Source organism: Aythya ferina, assembly GCF_964211825.1.
Source record: "Aythya ferina genome assembly, chromosome: 3".
NCBI classification, from domain to species: Eukaryota; Metazoa; Chordata; class Aves; order Anseriformes; family Anatidae; genus Aythya; species Aythya ferina.
In genome coordinates, this window is record NC_140298.1 from 82,339,306 (window position 1) to 82,359,905 (window position 20,600).

The 20,600-nt window shown below is 40.7% G+C and overlaps 1 protein-coding gene and 1 long non-coding RNA gene across 7 annotated transcripts in view; both read right to left on the reverse strand.

The window, feature by feature from the left end:
• LOC311433800 overlaps window positions 1-20,600 on the reverse strand; it is a 371,170-nt gene that overhangs the window by 131,447 nt on the left and 219,123 nt on the right. The window lies entirely within an intron of this gene.
• SLC18B1 (solute carrier family 18 member B1) lies at window positions 861-20,470 on the reverse strand. Of its 6 annotated transcripts, XM_084513360.1 has the most exons (16): window positions 20,344-20,470; window positions 20,091-20,233; window positions 17,596-17,629; window positions 16,670-16,800; window positions 14,823-14,918; window positions 13,178-13,251; window positions 12,249-12,396; window positions 9,849-10,005; window positions 8,142-8,278; window positions 6,377-6,478; window positions 5,588-5,679; window positions 4,321-4,416; window positions 3,477-3,551; window positions 2,005-2,098; window positions 1,858-1,904; window positions 861-1,412 (listed from the first exon to the last, which is right to left on the reverse strand). In XM_084513360.1, the coding sequence occupies exons 4-16, from the start codon at window positions 16,742-16,744 to the stop codon at window positions 1,340-1,342; spliced, it is 1,266 nt and encodes a 421-aa protein (XP_084369486.1). In that variant the 5' UTR covers window positions 16,745-16,800; window positions 17,596-17,629; window positions 20,091-20,233; window positions 20,344-20,470; the 3' UTR covers window positions 861-1,339. The 6 variants fall into 6 exon arrangements, with proteins under 6 accessions (XP_084369486.1, XP_084369483.1, XP_084369484.1 ...); XM_084513357.1 differs by lacking the exons at window positions 17,596-17,629; window positions 20,091-20,233; window positions 20,344-20,470 and adding an exon at window positions 17,030-17,185; XM_084513358.1 differs by lacking the exons at window positions 17,596-17,629; window positions 20,091-20,233; window positions 20,344-20,470 and adding an exon at window positions 17,030-17,176 and having other exon boundaries at window positions 16,670-16,797.

The window sequence follows — 20,600 nt, forward strand, 5'->3', positions numbered from 1 at the left end:
TTAATTGATCTGAAGAAAAAATCTGGAAAACAGGATCCCAATTCAGGTTTTCACCTCCACTGTATACATGAAAAAGGAAGAGAAAACGTAGTGCCAGAGCAGTTAGTTAAGCCTGACCAATTTCTAGTGGACTGCTGGCAAAGCTCACAAGTTGCAGGACAGCTCATTATTTTCATTGATATTTATGTTCTGGTAATTCCTGCCACTTAAGTTCTAGCAGCACAGATCAGGTAAGTAAACAAGTAATTCCACAGCAGAGCTAATGAAGCTCATTTCTACAGATTTGCACCTTATGCACTTGGCATTTTCCACCGGTTCTCTCAGCTCCTTCGTACCTGCCTCACCGTCAGCACGTGCAGGACTGGCATTTTATACTAGGCTGAGCAGTACACTCTGGATCTCAAAAAGGATACAAAAGGAAACAGAGCTACTGCCAGGATGTTCCTAGAGGAAGGTTGCTCTTTGCACCCTAATGCTTCACAGTTCAGCCAGCTATCAGAGCAAATTTTTGTGCTAAGCATCTAGAGGAAGGGCAGATATTTTTTTTCCTCTGTTGGAAAATAGTAGCCCTAACTTCTCATAGATTTACTGTTGCAGAGTCATTTAGTACAAATATTCCAGATGGCATTTATTAACAAAACAGATCTCTCACAGACCAAACTAAGTCTTCATATATAATACGACCATGTTTGTACATACACACACACACCCAGAGTGCACTGTCTCCTTCAGGACTGAAAATCAGTTCTGTGTGGAGATGCTATGTCTTCTCTTCATTACCTTTGCTTCCCATTTTCAGACACTCATATAACGCAACTGCTGGTACACAGACTGTTCCTTTCCAAGAAAATTCACAAAACTTAGGAAAAAAGTTGCTTTATTGAAAACAGTATTGTGCTTAAGTGCTTTGCCATTTCAAATGCTGTCTCAACATTTTATGTTATCAGTTAAAGTATTACAAGATAACCTTTCTTCTAAAAAATATAGAAAAATCACAGTAGCAAAATAGTAGCTTTATCCAAGAATAATGCACAGAAGCCAGACATTTGAAAATGCACCTCTTCACATACAGTGGTACACTGCATATGGAATACAATTAAAGAGGCCAACAGCTGAGGGTTACTCATCAGTGCAACCAATCCACATGAGGACCTCCAAAAGAAAGGCAGTCATTGTTTAGTGTTTCAAAACAGTGATGCAGCTCCAAGTAAACCACAACTGGCTGTTCACTAGGGGGTCGTGTATCACGACTCCAGAATAACGAAACACTGTTAAGTCCACTCATCTCAGACACTAAGTTAAACCACAACAGTAAATGGAGAACCAAAATAATTTCTGGCTATGTTTCACTAGCCAACAGATGAGTTCTTTCTTCATTATCAACAGGAGGATTTTGCAGGCTGGAACTCGAACTGTTTGCAGAAGGAAAAGAACGGTAGGGAAGAAACAGGTTTAATATTCTCTAGATATTTCTATGCAATACCAACATTATGACATAAAACCCACATATAATGTGGAAAAAGCTACCTGGATCATTTAATTTGGCTCCCTACGATTGCACAGAAACATATACTATTGCTTTCACACACATTTCTACAGACACAGCTCACAGATATCCTCCTGCAGGAACTATAAGTAGGGTTTGCTCTTTAATGTCACAGTCCTGTTGCTTGTATAGAACTGGCATTGCCAGGTTCAGGTCTCTGTTTAGGTCAGCGAGGATTTAGTAAAGCATAGAGACAAAGTATGTAAGCAATATTTTTACTGCTCATTATTAGCTTGATAGTGAAGAAACAAGGGAAGCACAACTTCCAAAGATTTGCTTTAAATAAAATAAAGAAAAATATCTCTGCATACCTTCGTCTTGTGGCCTCAGCAATATAGAATATTCCAATTGCAAGACCCTTTGAGGAAACAGTCAGTTACAATCACATTAACAACAAACTTATGCAATAGTTCTTAATTGCAATAGGTATAAAAAGCAAAACGTTTGTAATTACTTACACTTAACAGTGCCCATCCTCCTTGGATGGCTGAGGCCCATTCAAAACCCAGCTTTTCATTTAGAAATCCTCCTAAAGTGGGACCCATAAATGCCCTGCAACAAATCAAAACAAGGTGGTGGCATCCCAAACAAACAAACAAAAAAACACAGATTATATTCTGTGGACAAGTTTTATTGCACTTTGTGGCCTCCCTGCATTGATTCTCTGCCAAGAAAGCAGTTGTCTGCCACAGACCTGACTTGCCTATAATCCACAGTAAGTATTAATTCTTTGTTTGCCACAGCCCCAATAAACCCTCTCAGTTGCCTCCTCAGCTGGAGATAGGATCCATGTCAGAGGGCAGAATGCACTCTTTTCTATATCCAGGATGGCTTAGGGGCTCCGTTAAAAACAATGTTCTAACTAAGTGTCTAGACAGACTGTTTCTACCATAAAAGAAATTTAAACCCTTGTCTCTCAAAATTTAAACCTTCCAGACTTCAAGACAGAAGACTGATGGGTACAGGCAGGTAGGAAGGCACACTGCAACAGATGTGGTTCTCATTACTGTGGTCATTACAAAGCTGAGCTTTACGTAACATCCCTGCACCACCGTCTGTGTAACAATGCCATGAAAGGTTATGCTGCTGTTGTTACTTTATGAAAGATCTTACACGATATCAACACTTGCTACAGGAAAGGATAAAACTTTGTACAGCTAGAGAGACTTCCTCGAAACAAGCCATAATAAAACCACATTTAGTAGAAGCAGAAAACTGTGTTTTGCTAAAACTATGCTGCATTTATCTGTACTGAACCCTACACCAAATAAACAGGACATCTAGCGCTTCAGCTGGCTTACAAAAATGGTGCAAATACATACCATTGAAACCCACAGAGGACTAGAAGGACTGATTGAAAAAGCATCCTGACAGTGACTGCCAAGAGGGGGACTCTTTTCCCACTGAGGGACAACTCAGAGAAGTCACTCAGAAGGTAGCATCTTGCACTCATTTCTAGGGCAACCACTGGGTAAGAATCTCAGACACCCTCTGCTAAGCTAAGCAAACACAGACCCCCAAATAACAGCTGTGGTTGAAAGAGAATAGATGATTCTAATCAGGACAAATGCAGGAGGAAAAAATAAATAAATCAGAGTCCACCCCTGTCTATATTGCGCATTAAAAAATCCATTGGCAACAAAACGACCATACAAAAGTGTAAGTTAACATCCACTTAATCACTGAAGCTTTCTGATAAGAAAGTCAATGCATTTCAAAGAAGACAAGGTCAGAGGCCATTACCTTTCTAGGATAAAAAGCTTTGTTTTCACATGTCCACTATGCACCTGTTCAGCAAGAACCTCTTGAACGAAGGTCAATATGACGACTGCGGTGAGCGACTTCTATTTGTAATTAGCACACTTTCGGATAGCAATAGTGGAGAACAAGCAAACACTACTAGTTTATAAAAAGGTGACTGTATACCTACCCAAGGGACCACATGGCACTGAAGAGCCCCGACACCAGCCCCAACAGACTCAGACCTTCTTCAAACCCATTCTCACTGCAGAAAGACAGCCCAGTTAGAGTAGTGCAATACATCGCTGCACCTCACTATATTCTTCTCCTATAAAGCTTCTCCCTTCTTTTAAATACGCATAACATGAACAGTTAACAAGCAAAAGCGTACACCAGAATCATGACTGTTTACCCAATACTTTCTTCTTTCCTGTTTCTCTGGAGGACTGCAGTGCTACTTCTCATCTCTTACGTCTTCTGAGGGAGATTGCTAACAGCACACCGTCACTCAGTCCCCATATTACACATGGCAAGTGTAAAACAATGACAGGTGGCTTTTAAGAAAAAAAGACCCTGTTTCTAGAGGAGCAGTAAATCAAGATCCTTTTAGGTCATTGTTCCCAAGCTAAATCATAGACCTTGTATTTTGAGCAAGTGCAATTCCTTTATGTGCAGCTGTTAATGTTAATGCAGCCCAAAAATCCATTGAAAGTTGCCGGCTACTAAATAAATCATATGTACATGAAAACACACCCAGGTCATCCCATATGACACAAAGTCAATTCATTGTGCCTGCAGCACAGATGTACATTTTTACAAAATTTTATTTGAAATATAATGACTGTGCCTTATTGGGGTGCTCAGTCAGAAAACCTTAGACAAAAGAGTAGAGGAAACATTTAATTGTTACTCGCTGCCTTGGTCTCAAAAGTGGGAAAAGGCCACACCAAAACCTACTTTACGTTCACCTCTGAAATTACAGCTTGAGCTTCCTACTGTTAGAAACGTGGAAGATGTGTCGGACAGTTACTTACTATGCACACTGCAGTATCTCTGGAAATACTGGGATAGCACTCATGCCAAGGGAAAAGCCAATCAAAACCAGCACTAGGACAAACATCCACAGCTGACTGCAAAAGAGGCATTTAAACAACAGCTGAAGACTCTTTTCAAATGAGGACACCACCTGACTGAAGGCTGTTATATAAGCTCATCATGACTGACCAGAAAACTAAGTTTCTTGAAGCCAAAAAGAGTTTTATTGTAAATGAACAATAAGGCTTGAAAAATAAAGCTCTATGCTTAAAAAAGACTTTGCAAAAGCTTTTAAAAATCCTCAAGCGTTTCTCTATCAAAGGCAGTTCAATTTAAGAGGAATACACAGAAGTGGACAGACAAGTTTAATTCAGCAGTACATACATCCAAGCTCCAGCCTCAGTTTGTTGCACAAGTAAAGGATTTTGCAGGTAAAATTATGTACTCTAATATAATATACCCAAAGAAAAGAATGTTGAAGAATTTACTGATTTCTTTTTCTCACCAGCTTGGTTTGAAATGCAGAAGTCTAAGAGGAAGACTAGCTCATTTGAAAAGCAGAAGTCTAGGAGGAAGGAGTTGACTAACTGCATATTAGCAAGCCTATCACCACCTTTAACAAAGTATATAACCCAAGACAGGAGGACTAATCAGTTCTTTTCTAAACGTAGCAGGGTTTTGCAGTGAATTAATTCAAAGATTATGGCAATGCAGAGTTCAGGTGAAATACACATAGTCTCTACTTGGCTAGCTGAAAACAAAACTACAGCTCAGTAATCTATAAAGAAAGAAGAAAAATCAACAGCACTGCATAGCCATGTAAACAAAACCCACAGTTAATAACTACTGATGAAATTGAGAAAATTGAGAAGTAAGACAGAAAGAGGATTTTGGTTTGCTACAGTGTAAGTGTCAGAGAATGGGGAGGCAAGGAAAATATAAAGCAGTACTTGTTCCACCACATCCATTAACATAAGCAAACAACATAACAAAATGCTGAGAAGGATGCATTTCAAGAAGCTGCCATTTCTACCTTAGCTACGCCTCAATTTTCAGATGCTTCCACTGATTTATGGTTATTATCTCATATTAGAAGTAAAAAACAAACAAACAAAAAACAAAAACAATAAACAAACAAAAAATACACACCATTTCATGGTCAAAGGTACTAAATTATAGACTTGTAGACAAATATGATTATAATCATGACACCCATCACTAAGACATCACCTACGGAGACAGGTTCAAGAAGAGGCAGTTCTGTACCTTTCAATGTGCAGCACAGGAGCAGGTCCTAACATGAAAAAGCACAGGGCTGTTATTAAGCTTCCCGATACCATCAGCCATTTCCTGAGGTGCTGTGAAAGAAAAGAAAGAGATATGCAATTTAAAAATGTGAATATTTAACGCAACAATTTTGTCTTTCCTAATAATCCAAGAAGTATTGCTCCTCTAGAGACCACCATTACCCACGGTTTCTCTACCAGTTCTGAACACCACCAAGAACTACCAAATTCATGTTTCCTCACCACCAATGCAATCACTGCTTAATACGGAGATTTCAGGATACTGAGTAATGGTGCTGCTCTGTCAGCAAAATATTTCAGGTCTTACTCTTCCTTAGTATAAGAAATATAATACAGCACTGCATGCAATTCTCATATACAAAGGCCATTATTAGTTTCTGACAGGTGGTGGCAAAAAAGTCAAGAGAATTGGCACCACCGTTCATGCACACCTTCCAAGTCTGGTTTTCCTTGATAATTAGCAGTGGCTGTCACCCAGACACTTTTAGATCTTGCTCCTCTTCTCAGGAGAAGATAAAATTAGGTGTGGACAACAGCATGAGCAACTGCAAAATGCTTTCCCATTATCTGTTCCACACTGGCTGGAAACATGACCTTTAAGTTGGCAGTATTTAGCAGACATGCAAGGTCCTGAAACACAAATCCCTTACAGCAGCAGGCCAACGTCCATTGCTTCCATATGGGAAGCCCTCCAGTTCCAACTAAACGTACCAAGTGCGCTACTACCACTACACAGGATAGTACTCACTGGCAGTTTGTCACTTATGAAGCCGAGGAGGGGAGAAGACAGGGAGTACGAGAGTGCCAGACCTAGGAATACCAAGCCCACATAACCAGCTGGAAGTTTGAACTACGAGAAGGAAAAAAACACAACAACACACAAGCCATGTATGTTACATTCATTAAAGGGCAATCAAAGAATTATAGTTCACATAACTGCCATCTGTGCATGATTTTATGTATTTAATTGATGCCACGCACAGTTTGGCAAGTATTTGAAGTCATCAGCGGAGATCCAGTTTTCTTCCATTTCTGTACATGGAGCAGCAAAGTCTCACGTGACTGAACTCAGATAAGGCCTGACCAAGGCACAAACACCATGCTACGTCCCTACACCAGGGCAACTGGGTTCTAACACTGATAGCTGCCAAATTTGAAGGAGACACTTGACGCACTGAAGTTTAGGTGGATTTAGTCTTTACCTCTCCAATCTTCAGTTTTATTTTCATTTAGAAAAGCATAAACACTGCAGTCATCCACTGCTAATCAGGGCACCTTAGAAGAAAGCAGTGCTGCAAAACACAACTATGGCTTTTCAACCAAAGAAGGATTTTTATGAGATTAAGAGGCTTTTAGCACATACCCCGAGGCCTCCATTTTCCTAATGCAGCAACATCTCTATATTGAAAAAAAAATGCATAACGAATAAAATGCATGCTAGACTCTCAAATTAGGGTTTTAACTACCAGTTACAAGGTATTCCAGGGTGTTTCATGTGGCACAGACTACATAAATATTCACTATTTCCTTGCTACATGCAAGAACACAATAACAACTCTAATTTTGTGGTTAGAGCACTTGCCAAGAAGGCTGCAGTCATTTCACAGCAAGTATCTGCTAGCACAGAGGAGAGAGAAAGCAAACGAGCCATGCCAGCGCACACTGTTCTACAGTGGGATAATTACAGATCCTGCCTGGGTGTCAGAAGACATACATTCACGTCTCTCTGGGTGCAAGAGGTTAGCACCAAGCCTCCTCCCCATCCTGGATGGGTGCTCTTAGTGCTGAACTAGACCCGGAAAACATAGCAGCAGTACTACAAACTGTGAAATGGTGTTCCCTAGAAAAACAATTAATAAGTAAACCACTCAAAAAGCATTGCTTAATTTCAGGCAGGAAGAGAATCATAAACCGTTTACTTGAAATTCATTACCTTCAACAGTATTAGGAAGATAAATAAAATTATATATAAATAAATACAAATATTGAAATTAATTAAAAGCAAATAAAAAACTTGTCTCTGTAATGAGTGCTGAAGAACCCAGCTAGCAGGGTACATAGTTGCAACCAATTTCACTTTGACATTGTTGTGAGAAGGCCAGGCTGTGATGCTATGCTCCCCAAAACCTAGGTGCCCATCAAGAGACACAACACTGCCAATGACTGTTGCAACTTTACAGAAGTTGCTTTCAGAAAGGAGAAAAAAGTCCCTAGTTTATAAAAATTGCCCATTCAGAGAATGGCCTCTGCAGTTGAAAGCCAATTAAAAAGGAAAAAGCAAGTATTTAAAAGCCCCCAAATGTACTCAAAGTTACTGAGACCCTGTGGCAACAAATGGCATAAATGGAAACTGATTTATCAGCACTGTGGAAATCAAATCATTTGAAAATCAAATTAATAGCTAATTAAACCAATTCAGTTAGATAAGACAATGTTGATTGGGATACTAAGCTATAATTTTTACCACTTATTCACTGCAAGTCAGGACTTTCTTGCATGTTAGCAAGACTTACCTTTTTTAGAATAAACAGAGACATTGTGGGATCCAAAAAGCCCAAGCATGCACTTAGAGAAAATATAGTAAGACACAGAAGTAAGACTTTTGGCAGAAGAATGAGCTTCCAAAAGGACTCCTTGCTAGGGGTTGAATCTGTTTCAGGAGAAAAGGAGGGGAAAAAAAGTCACATTCTTTTCAGCGGCATAAGCTTCAAATGAAATAAATAAAATCAGCATTTCCTCTTTTCTAGTCCTATTAAGTTTGCAATTTAACAAACAAAAGAAAGTCAGTATTAGACTATTATGCTTATTTTATATTCTAAAAACCAAATTTGATAAGTAAATAAGAGAGAAATACACAACTTAGATTCCAACTATTGCATGTATCCCCACTCAACTAGAACAAAAGCACTTACTATTCCTAGGTATGTGAAAATGCAGTTATTTCTCTGCTAGCTCTTTTAAAAGGAAAATCTCATAGATGCATTTCATTTTAAAACAAACAAAAGGGGGGGAATAAAATCTCTTAGTACATCCCTCATAGATGAAATATTCATATTCAACAAGAGAAACATACCCTGAAAATAAAACTATTGTTATTTATACGTTGAGATCTGTTTGAATTTTTAAGCAACTACTTATTCAAATCTCATTCTTTAAGCAACTACTCATTCAGGTCTCCTACATGTTCCATCTGTATTCCAGACAGGAAGCTTCTTTCAGATCTATTAGATGTCATTTCTAAATCAGGCTCTCTTCTTGCTGCTGTTGGTGCTTTAATAGTCAAATGTAATCTCAGAGTATTATGTATAAAACTAAAGTTCATTTATTAGCATCTACTAGCTCAGAGCTAACATTTATTAATGCAGCTTCAAACTGGCCAATAATATCATTATTCTGCATAATTTCAGCACTTAGAAAAAAAAGAAAGCATTAGCATCATCTGGTTAACCATCATAAATTTTCTGTCAATGATGGTATATATGAAGTTAATCTCCAAGACTTTTATATGAAAAAAAAAAAAAGGAAAAAAACATGTATTTTAAAGTTTCTCCTAGAGAAGACTAACAGAATTGGAACCTTTCAATTGCCATCCTCTGTGAAGACTTACCTTTAAGTTAACATTTTGTCCAAACAAGATCACATAAAATCTAATCAAATGTGTATGACCTCCAGCACTTCAGTTAAACACCTCACTTATTAACATTCTTTCACATTAATTTGATCAGGCATCATTCAGTGCAAATAACCCCCTTTTGTTCTCCCTACAATTGTTTCCCCCTACACACTATTAACCCCTCAAACATGTCAAACTCTCTTGTTGTAGGCAAAACCAATCTCAATCTTCAAATAGCTACAACAACCAGATGATACTAAGAAGATACAACTGATGCTTCACAGGCCCTGAAGCTGAGAAGATACAACAACCCAAAAATCTCTCTCAGCTCACTTCCAGAGTTCTTAGTGTTTGTCCATCTTAGAGACAGACATGACATGTTGGATTAATTCCAGGCCAACTGCATGCATTATTTAGTATTAAAACATGGGCCTGATCAGGATCACAAGTTAATTTAACCCTTTGAGTTGGATAAGACTCCAGAAGCTAAAAATTTTCTAAAGGAGTGTTATATATATATACATATATATATGCACATGTGTATATATAGACTACATATAGTCAAGAAATGAAGGTAAACAAAGGAGGCAGGAAGAAGGGTGCTTACCGTATTTTGGTAGCATGCACATGTTCACAGGTACTAAGACCAACACCACACATCCCAGCGTAATGAAAGGGACCTCGTAACCAAAGGATTGATATAAAAAGCCACCTAAAGGTGGGCCAAGCACTAGTCCAAGCCCTGTAAAAATTTCAAGGCTACCCTAAAGGATGAAAAAGAAAACAGAAAAAGAAGTCAGTATGCTGAGAAATTCCAATGTAACAATAAAAAGCAAACCACTTCTCTCAGGAGCAATATAACATGGTCAGGCTAGTAAAAGAAAGAGGCACTTGATTGCTACAGGAGATAACAGCCAGTGCAGACTTTAAAAGGTGGGACAGCAAATAGAATTTAAAGTTGTCTGTGGGACAGCAATTATCTCTTCTGCTTCACTGAGGCGAACCACCTGTACCCAAACCCACTGCAGGGTTGGCCGCGTAGCTATCACCTATGTGTCCAAATCCTGAGGTAAAACAAACGCTCTACTGATGGAAAGCATCTGTAGGCCAACCCAGGCTGAAGTCATCATCTCTCCCACTCAGCACGTGGGAAAGTAGAGATGATCCCACAGCCTTTGTGGTGGAGTAGATCTTGAATGAGCCTACACGGATGAGTCATTATTTCATGAGATGAATGCATCAAGTTAAAGGTTTCTCTCCACAACTGACTGGCTGGATTTGCTGACTATGGGGCAGGAAATAACAGTGAAACTGCTGCAGGGAAAACTCAGATTATTAAGTTATAGTCAAAGTAATCTGTTATCTTTTATAAGATACTGACTTTAAAAGAACAATAACGCAACTACATTTAAATTTTGTGTTACAACATCAGTTACCACCACCTGCCTCAACACGGGATTAATCAGTGCTTGGACTGCCCCCTTTTAACAAGTAACACCTGGTGGTAATAGCTGCTCACAGGTAAAGTTTTGGTAACTTACAGGACTCACAAAGATACCATAGGGATTAATCTACACATGAATGTTGAGTATCTACTTTTACTGACACAAACCAGAGGGGACAAATGCCCCTACAGAGGGTGCAGTCAGTAACAGCCAAGTCCTTTAGCCTAGGGTCCCAGCCTATTCCTTTCCTAGCAGGAAAGGAAATAAGTAGTAACAGCAGTTAACTAGCTAGTCCTCAACATTTCCGGACAGATCTGAGAAATTTTGGTAAGCTTCAACACATGGAGTACCCATAAATTAACATAATTTCATCCAAATAATGCTTTTACTTGTGTTGTTCTAGAACTAAAATATTTATGATCAGTGAGACTTCAGTTCAAATCTGTCTATGCACCATCTAAGTCCTTCTGAGTTAATGAATTAATGCGAGTGGAGGAGGTGCTGTGGCACTGCATTATTACAGGTAAGGGGAGGACAAGGTACGCCTGATATTCTAATAAAGTGATCCTGTTTGTGTTCTCCAGTGTACGTATCCCTCCCATAGAGGGAGGACGTTGACAGTTGCTGAATTTCCCACTTCAACACGGCTGATGTGGCTGCATTTAGTAACTCCCCAACATGTTCTTTAGGGTACGGATAGATAAAAGGTGGGCTGAAAAACAATACCAAAATGGTAAGGTGTGGAGAAGTGCTCTTCACTTTTCAGCACTATCATGAAGAGCAGTGGGAAGTGAGGATAAAATCCCTCATCTATTCCTTCAGACTTCACGATTTTACCATAGGATGTAACTTGCTGCAACTCATCAGCTTCTCCTTCTGACTCCTGCCTCTGCAATCACTACAAACACAGCTCACAATACCTAGAACTCTCCAACATGTCCCTTCAAGAAAAGTAATTCTACACAAATGAATCTGAAGAGGTTTTACTCTCATGTAGAGCAACACTTCATGGTATATAATACGGCAAATGGACTATCAGTTTAAAGTGTGGACTATCAATTTAAAGTCTTTTGGTATTACTCTGTCTTGATCTTGTCTTGAATCAAGGTAGCTACCAGGCCACCAGCTGTGTCACATTTCTAATTGTATTCCTAAGGAGACCTTCGTTACAACACACTTTTCACTTATGTATCATTTTTACTGTGCTACCATTTGCGTGAATTATATTTATTTTGAAGTCTGGGTATTAGATAGATAACCTATGTAGCTAGGTAGTGTTTTAATAGCCTGGTTTCAACCAATAACTACTACCATTGATTCAGCCAGCCGTCTTCAAAACATATGCAGCATGCACTGCTTTGATTATTTATATTCAGCTGAAGTTATGCTAAGGTCTAAACTTGTTTTAGGATTATAATTCTGGATTATGAAGAAAAACTACGTGACAACTTCGAATACGCTTGCATAGGAAACAGCATATTTTATCCTCCTGGTTTTAGGCTGCCTATAGCAAATTCATTGTATTGTGGTAACTCAGCTGTAACACCGCTTTTGGAACTTACCATGACAGTAGCTATATTATTAGGAAATGCCTTTGCAAGGATTGAAAATGATGCTGTCATTGCTGCTGCAAAACCTACTGCATCCATCGCTCTTACCAAAAAGCAAAAACCAATGAACAATGGACCATTTGGCACCTTGTCCAGTATTCTGTGAAGAAAAAAAAAAGTTAATACAGACCTCTCCAGATGCAGGAAGTCATCCACTAAAGGATCTGAAACGTAACTTCTTACTAAAGAGCACAGTTACAAGACACCCAATATTGCCTATTGCTGCATCATTTTGAATCATATTACTAAAGTCATTCAAACTATCAAACCATTTCAGAGAGTCTTCTCCTTTACTCCGCCTTTGGTGTTGGAACAGGGAATGAAAAAGGGTAGTGCCCTCCCAAGCCATGAAAAACACCAGTACCACCTTCTGTTGTATTTCATCGCTTTTCCAAGCAACTATGCAAGGAGTCTGATGTATTGAATTACAGCTACCTAATAAGAGCTTATTTAGTTTTTAATAAAGTTTTTATTTTGCTAAAATGAGTGGCTTAGCCTCACTGGCTGACAGGTGAATCTTGTCATCTGCGTTCAGTGCTGCTTTATTAAGAAAGCAACAATTAAAACACTAAGTAGTTCCCTTACTGCTGGACTTTGACAGATTTCTTACAGTTCATTAACTGTGGAAGTTATTTTTATATAGAGAAACTTTTCCCTTGGCTTTCAAAGTACTACACAAGCCTTTAAACCTACTGAAATGGAGAAGAGTTCACTGTGCTATACAAAGCAGAGATAAAAAGTAAAGATGCAAAAAGCTAAGTGACCTAAGCAAAACCTAAATGGTGCTCAAGTATTTCCAGTTGTGTTTTGAAAACATATTTTCATATGAATTAAGGTAATTAGAAGACAAATTTAAAAAAAAAAAAAAAAATTTTACTCACCCAAACAGAATTGTCACACATCCTGAAACAAACATCCCTGCTACAAACATGAATTTTGCACCAATCTGCGTAAGCTGTAAATTAAATATCATTTCCACATTATTATTTCAAGCCTATTTCAAATATTCCTCAAAGCTATTGTTAAGAAGTCAAAACATTTTTGGCATTTTATAGCCTAACTAAAAGATCTGGAGACAATTCTCCCACCTGTGTGCCTTCGCGCAACACTGAACCTAAAAATATTCTAACTGGTTAAGTGACTTAACCCAGTTTTCAGAATGGTAAGACAATGGTGCAGTTAACTATTTCACAGCTGCATGCTGCAGCTTCTTCAGGGCAGTGGATTGCAGCAGCATTCCTCATTACAAGGAAGAAGTAATACATTCCCCCTCCAGTACTGTCAGCAGTGCCAAGTCAGCAATACCTGTCACGTATATGGCTCAAGCCAATGGAAGCCAATTTTAAAGCAAATTTATTGAGGCCTTTAATAGCAGGAAGTTTTGGAATAGGGGACATGGTAAATTCAAGCCTCCCCATTTATTGCCAGAAAAACAGCCCCATCTTCCTCCACTTCAGACTCCATCACTAGAGAGTGAAAGATGATGAGAGGCATGCCATAAAACTAACTTAATCCAGTAACAAAGTACACCTGACGTTCTAATTCCATGCTGTAACATCCCCTAAGGAAAGTAGGTATTTCAGATGTTTTTTCTTGTTCAGGCCTGGACAGAGTCCCCTGTGTTTCAGACATTATTACTGAAACCTGAATTCTGCCAAGTTTCACTGAAACATTTAAGTTTTCTGCCTGCTGGACTGTCCACCTCTGTTGATAAAGACTTGTTCACTTCACCTGCCTTCAAGTGAGGACGGATCTCACTCGCTCTCTCTCTTGTGAAGTATTCAGTGAGGTTGTGCCATAGCTGAATGCCATCATAAGCACCCACAATGGACTTACCAATGGCACTTGTGTGGCACCTTGATGAGCCACCTCATCATCAGGAACAAACCTTTCACCATGGGGTGAAAGGAGACTGCCCAGCCAAAGAAGTTCTTATATAATTTATCTATAATCGCTCCAGACAGAAAAAAATCCTGAATCTGCATGAAAATTGAAGCTGAAAAAAATGGAGATGTCTATCTCAGGTTGTGATTGGATGAAGTGGAAGGTGAAACTGAGTTAAGCAGCAGTCATAATAGGAGGAAACGTTAAGAAAAAGGCAACATACCAGAAAAGAAGAAGGGTGCAGCAGACTAAAGGAAAAAGAAAACCTTAAGAACACAGGCAAATCAAACAAAGTATGATTATATGTGCAATAAATAAAATGTGGGCTGGGGGTAAGAGAGGTAAATTAAAGGAGAACTGATGAGCAGATTATTCTGAAGCAAACAAAACAGTTAACCAGAGAAAAAAAAAGTTGCATGTCAGCCATCCTATGTTGCCTTCAAAAACTGTAGAAGAGCAATTTTGAAATTGTGCTGACAAGATCTAGGTCAAATTCAGACTGACTGGCCAGACTCCAATTACTGCAGACAACCTTCCAAGAGTACTACTGAATAGACACCTCTTTTCTCACCCTTAGAGAACTATCTTCGTGTAGCAACCTGTGTCATCACAGAAATAAGTCACAGCTGCAATTATACTTACATAATTTCCCAAGATTAAAGAAGTCGAGAAATTGACCAAAGCAAAACATCCAAAAATCAGGCCAACAATCGTGTTACTGGCACCTTTTTTTTCTGCCTGCAAAAAAAGATCACAACCAGTAAAGATGGAGACAAATTCCTCAGGTGAATAACATTCATGCTTTGCGCACATTCTTTTTATCTCTATCAGTGCAGTTACAAACCTATTTCCTTTCTCAAAGGCAGTAGGTGCTCACAGGGTAACACCGCAACAATTCAAAGACACCTTCCACTTCTATTTAAGCTATACGTGATCAAAGGAAAAGTAACATTAATTCTGCAATGAATGGAAACACTCTGTGGTTTGCTGTACTACCGACCAGGTGAACAGACTTCATACTGATCGCTCCAGCTGGTGTGCAGTGGAGCTACCTACAAAGATTTGATCCCTCACACAACGGGAAGGCGGTGAACACAGAAGTCTGTTAACTTTACTGTATCATGTCTACCCTTCATCATCTTTGCTGTCCTCATCGAAAGGGTCTGGAGGGCAAGATGTATGAGGAGCAGCTGAGGTCCCTTGGTTTGTTCAGCCCAGAGCAGAGCAGGCTGAGGGGAGGCCTCATGGCGGCCTGCAGCTTCCTCACGAGTGGTGCGGAGGAGCAGGCACTGAGCTCTGCTCTCTGGGGACAGCGACAGGACCCGAGGGAACGGCACAGAGCTGGGACAGAGGAGGGTCAGGCTGGGGGTTAGGGAAAGGTCTGCACCCAGAGGGTGGTCAGGCACTGCGACAGGCTCCCCAGGGCAGTGGTCATGGCACTGAGCCTGCCAGAGTTCAAAAAGCACTTGGAAAACGCTCTCAGACAATAAGGTCTGATTTCTGTAGGGTCTTGTGTGCAGCCATGAGTTGGACTCAATGATCGTTGTGGGTCCCTTCCTAGTAGTGATAATCTGTGATAAAAAGTGCCAGGCAAGTTTTTGACTTAGACAGCTGGTACAGCACACTTAGGTACACGCAGTACATTGGAATATTTACAGTAAAAATAATGTTAACATTTTTGTTAATAGCAGGGAACAACTTGACCATGAGAAAAATGAACTTCTGTTGCAAATGCATAATGGCAGTTTTTTTCATCCCATATTTAAGCATTGCATTCACTCAACATGAACAGCGACTGTATTTTTTCCTGCAGCTACCAGGTCAGTAAGTTTAACACAGCGAATGATGGCCAAGCATGAGTTAACAACGAGGGTGGGTGATATGAAATAAAAAGTCCTTGAGCGATTAAGGTACCGAAATGCAAGTCAGGACACAGCTCAAGTTTTAATCTCAACTCTACCACCAAACTGTTATGCAACACCGGGCAAAAAAAATATATATATTTAATTTCTATCTCTAATCTATCCTGTCTGTATAACCCACAGTGATTTGTGATTTACCGTACTAAGAGCTGGATGTCAACTAGCAGACCTGACTCTCAGAGCTGAGAGGGCAGAGAAGCTACCCTCACAGAGGTGACTGCAGGAAATGGCTGCTGAGCAGAAGCCCTATCAGAAAGACAGAGCACACATGAAACCAAGCAAATACACCCTCTCGTATCGTTACTCTGCTGTCTCCTTTACGGTCATGGGGACGATGAAATTAGTCCATGGCCAGGATCCAGGTCGCTGTTACACGCGCTCTGAGCTATTCTGGACAGCATCAAGCTGCCACCGCGAATTCCCATAACTGAAGAGTAAAACTCTGCTTGTCCACAGCTATAAAGGTCCCGTGGTGGCCACGATCCCTTTAAAAGAAGTTTCAGCATGCAAAATAAATAAATACATAAATAAATAAAAATCTAAAGAATAGCAGGCTACATTGTTTACCTCCGCAGGGAAAAAAGGTCCCAGGATTGAATAGCAGATCATCGAGCTGAAGTTTATGGAAGCTGTTGCAACCATGGTGAATAGCTGCTCTCTGGTGAGCCTCCTCGACTCCTCGCCAAGCGTGCTGTCTTCTTAAAACGCGAAATGGCATGCGGATGCGTTGTAAGAGCCGAGAGGACAGCACAGTTTGCAAAGCAGGGCTGACAATCCTGCTCGCAACCCCCATTCCGACCCCTCGCGAAGGCAGGCGCAGGGGCAGCACCTGCCGGCAGGGCACACAGCAGCCCCGCTCGGGCTGCCCGGTCCCGTCCCGTCCCGTCCCGCACCCCCCCCCCCCCCCGCAGCGCCCCTCGCCCCCACCTGGCGGCCGCGGCGGCCCCGCGCCGTCCGAGCCCCGGCTGCCCATGGCGAGCCCCCGCCGCCTCCCCGGCAGGCAGCGGCCACCGGCCGGGCGCCGCCGCTCGGGCAAGGCGAGGCCGGGACAGAGCCGCGGCCCCGGCGGCCGCCGCCACTGAGCATGCTCCGGCCGCGGGGCGCCTCCTGCGCGCCCTGCCCTGCTGTAAGCGCCCCGCCGTGCCTGCGGGTCTCGGTGCTGTAAGCGGCACCGGGATGAAGGGTGGATGGGCTCCAGGGACTCTGCTTCGCTACAGCTGACTGAGCTGGTTGCAGTTCCTGAAAACCCAACCGCTGTGGCCCAGCTTTGCTCTCTAAGACTCTTCAGGTGTGACTGGCAGCTACTGGAGGGCTGCTAATTCGCCTTGTAAGCACGAGCATGAATCCATGACAAAGGGCAATCGGCATTGCTGCTTGGGAGCGGTGGAGCAAGCAAGGTGGCTAATCACCCGCACAGCCTATAGCAAGGTATGGGAACAGTATAAGAGTAGCAGAAGAGCTGAACAGTAATATTGTCACAACATTGTCACAACCTGTCAGCTGGCTGGGAGTAAATTCAGGCTGGAGCTGAGGAAGAAGCAACACAAACGACACAAGTCCCTATTAGAAAGGGGGAGAGGGGGGAAATGAGGAAGGATATCAAGAGTGAGCTGTTATTATCAAACCATAATAAAAGGCAGAAAATGTATTGCTTCAGGAGAAAAATCAGTAATTACTCTTAAAAGCACTATTTTAAGTATGTCATCAGAACTCCATCTAGTCACCAGTTATAATATTAAGACGCGTAATGGGGTATTTCAGGGCAAATATTTCCATTTATGTAACTTCAGAATCCCACACACAGCAACAGGAAGAAAACAATTGCTTTCTTATCACAAGGTTAGGAAAATTTAAAACTATTTATCAGTCCCAAAGAACGACAGCCATGAGTTCCTTTGCTGAGCCATATTTTGATGATATATTTTGTGGCATATATTACAGCTGTGAAGTTAAAAAAAATCCCTGAGAACTACCTTGATTTTGTCCTGTCTGCCTCCATAAAAAGCCATAAAAATAAAAAATTTTCACAGATGCTGCCCCTTGAGCAGCCTTACCCTCCCCAAAAAGGAAGAACACTTGATGTTGATCCTGATTTCAACAAAAGGATAATAAGAAAGTATTCATGTATGCAAAGCATGATGCATAAATAGAGATAATAAAAGAAACTTCTAAAGAGAAATTAAAACTGTGCAGAAAAACTTTTCATTTTTTGGCTAAACAACCATGTTCAGGCGGTGAAATAGTTTTCATTCCAACTACTTGCTCTTTTCAGTGCAGATGCACATTCAGCAGTATAATTACTTTCCAGACCTTGTCTTCCTCTCATTAATAATTACATGCAAGTAATGAATAATCCAGTAAAGCCTGTGGAATCAGATTTCCACAAAGTTCATGTGTGCAACAGAAGGACATAGTATGGGATGTAGCAGTGATGTACTGTGAACAGCACGAGCTATGGCTCACATAATGAAACGGGGCTATGAACTCTCAGTGCATGCATACAGTTTTCATTGTTGTGAGAAGAAAATGGTTGGCAGAAAGCTTGTTAATTCTGTATTTTAAAAAAAGGAAACTACAAAACCAGATATGAATATTTATTAGCCTTTGAACAGATAGTTGTTACCAGTCTGTCACAAAAGCCTGTCAAGTCTTACGAGAAGACTTATTTTTTAAAAGCACACAAGCCTTGTTTATGTCATGTCTGCAGCAACTTTAAAAATATATTTCAGATTCAAATCATATGTAGAATTCAAGCCTTGGAGCAATACTACAAATAGAGTCTACCTCCATTGCCAATTCTGCAAGATAAAAACATACTAAGAAAATTGCTTTAAGAACACTTTTCCATGTGGAAATCCAGGATATTCTGAAATGCTTAGCACATTTGGGAATATGTATCTTATATTATTTTACACTATATTTGCAGATATCTTAGACACACTTTGACCTTACAATCCAGAAATCACTTAGTGCTTATTTGCATCATATTTGTATTTTTTTCCCGAAGTCATAGTGGCGCATGTAGGTAGTTGGAAAGTTTACAATTGATGTAAGGTAACCATGTGATAGCCCCATCCTTTGAGAGTCCAGCACAGAATCTGTGGAAGGCAACAAAAAAAACAGCAAACTTTTTCTTATTCAGTTGTCACGATACCACAGAATTTTCTTCCATTGGAGTTGAAATGCCATAGCTTGTCCTCTTTCTGAACCCCTAGAATTGTCTCACCATACTTTCTACAGGCACTTAAAACTTGCTATATGCATCTTTTGTACTTTAGAGTAGTGGCGCTTGGTTGGCTGTTCTGAACTATTTATTACCTGGAGGTGCTTGGAAATACTCATCTCACCCATCTGGGCTGGGGAGCAAGACTTCAGCTGGAGATAGGGTGAGAAATGGGTAAAAGTAACTTGCCCTCTACAAAAACCTTTACGATGCAGAATGTTTTTCTGGACCATGTGACCAGGAAATAAGATAATTTAGGAAGAAGAGGGTAGAATATGTGCTAATGTTATTTACAGGAAGGCTTCCAGCTTGATGTTCCGCAAGACTGAGAAATTATGTTTTGGAATGAGATAATTTTGTCTTGTGACACTAGAAATTTATTATAGTGCTGCCTGTGCTTTGCATTTCTAGAAACAGACTTAATAAGGAAGTAAGTTTGGCAAAGATTGTTGAAATTCAGAGCTGATTGTTCAGAGTTTGGTGGTGTTGTGGACCTTTCTTGGGAGTTTTCAAAAGCTGACCCTTTGGGTGCCTGGCTGCCTCACTGTCCTGTGCACTGTCTGAGCCCCTCATTACTCAGTTCTTGGCAGTTAAGTTAAGCTATCATGAGAGTCTGGCATTCTGAAGAAAAGATGGGTTGTGGTTTCCAGGGTGAGCACAAGGTGAGATTAGAGGCTACCAAAGCAAGAGACCAGGAGAGAAACAGAGAAAGAAAAAGCAGCAGGAAGAGGACAGCTGAGACACAGTGAATAATTATATACTCACTGCAGTACCACTCCTTTGAAAAAGCCCCTCCAGGTTCAGTTGCCATTTTGATCATACAGGGTAAAAAGAAGAAGGCTGCTGCTGTGGAAAGGGGGACAGCCAGAGGTGTCAAGGAATTGAATGGGAAACACGGAGGGTAGCAGCTATAAGAGAAGAATTTTAAAATACAAGCAGTGAGATAGTGAGTCGGAATGGGTTGCCCTGAGCAGCTAGCTGGTGAGAACCCAAATTCTTGAACATCACGTGACAGCACCTTGTACATACTCTTACGCTCCTCCTGAAGTCATTTTGCGTGGCAAGGTTTTGGTGGTGGGGGGCTGCAGGGGAGGCCTCTCTGAGAAGAATCCAGCAGCAGCCCCGTGTTAGATAAGGGCCAGTTCCAGATGGCTCCAAAGGGACCCACCACTTGCCAGAGCAGAGCCAATAAGCAATTTTGTTTGTGCCTCTGTGAGAGCAGATTTAAGAAAGGCAAAACAAACAAAAAAAAAACCTGCAGTTATGCAACAGCTA

What these genes read in the sequence shown, in the direction of transcription:
- SLC18B1 (XM_084513357.1), bottom strand. Translation starts at nt 17,075, where the DNA reads ATGGGCAGCCGGGGCTCGGACGGCGCGGGGCCGCCGCGGCCGCCAG. An exon ending in CTTTAATCTTGGGAAATTAT is followed by an intron (nt 13,252 to 14,822) that starts GTAAGTATAATT and finishes TTTAATTTACAG; the next exon opens with CTTACGCAGATTGGTGCAAA. An exon ending in CCTGTGCTGCACATTGAAAG is followed by an intron (nt 4,417 to 5,587) that starts GTACAGAACTGC and finishes CCTCTTTTGCAG; the next exon opens with TCAGCTGTGGATGTTTGTCC.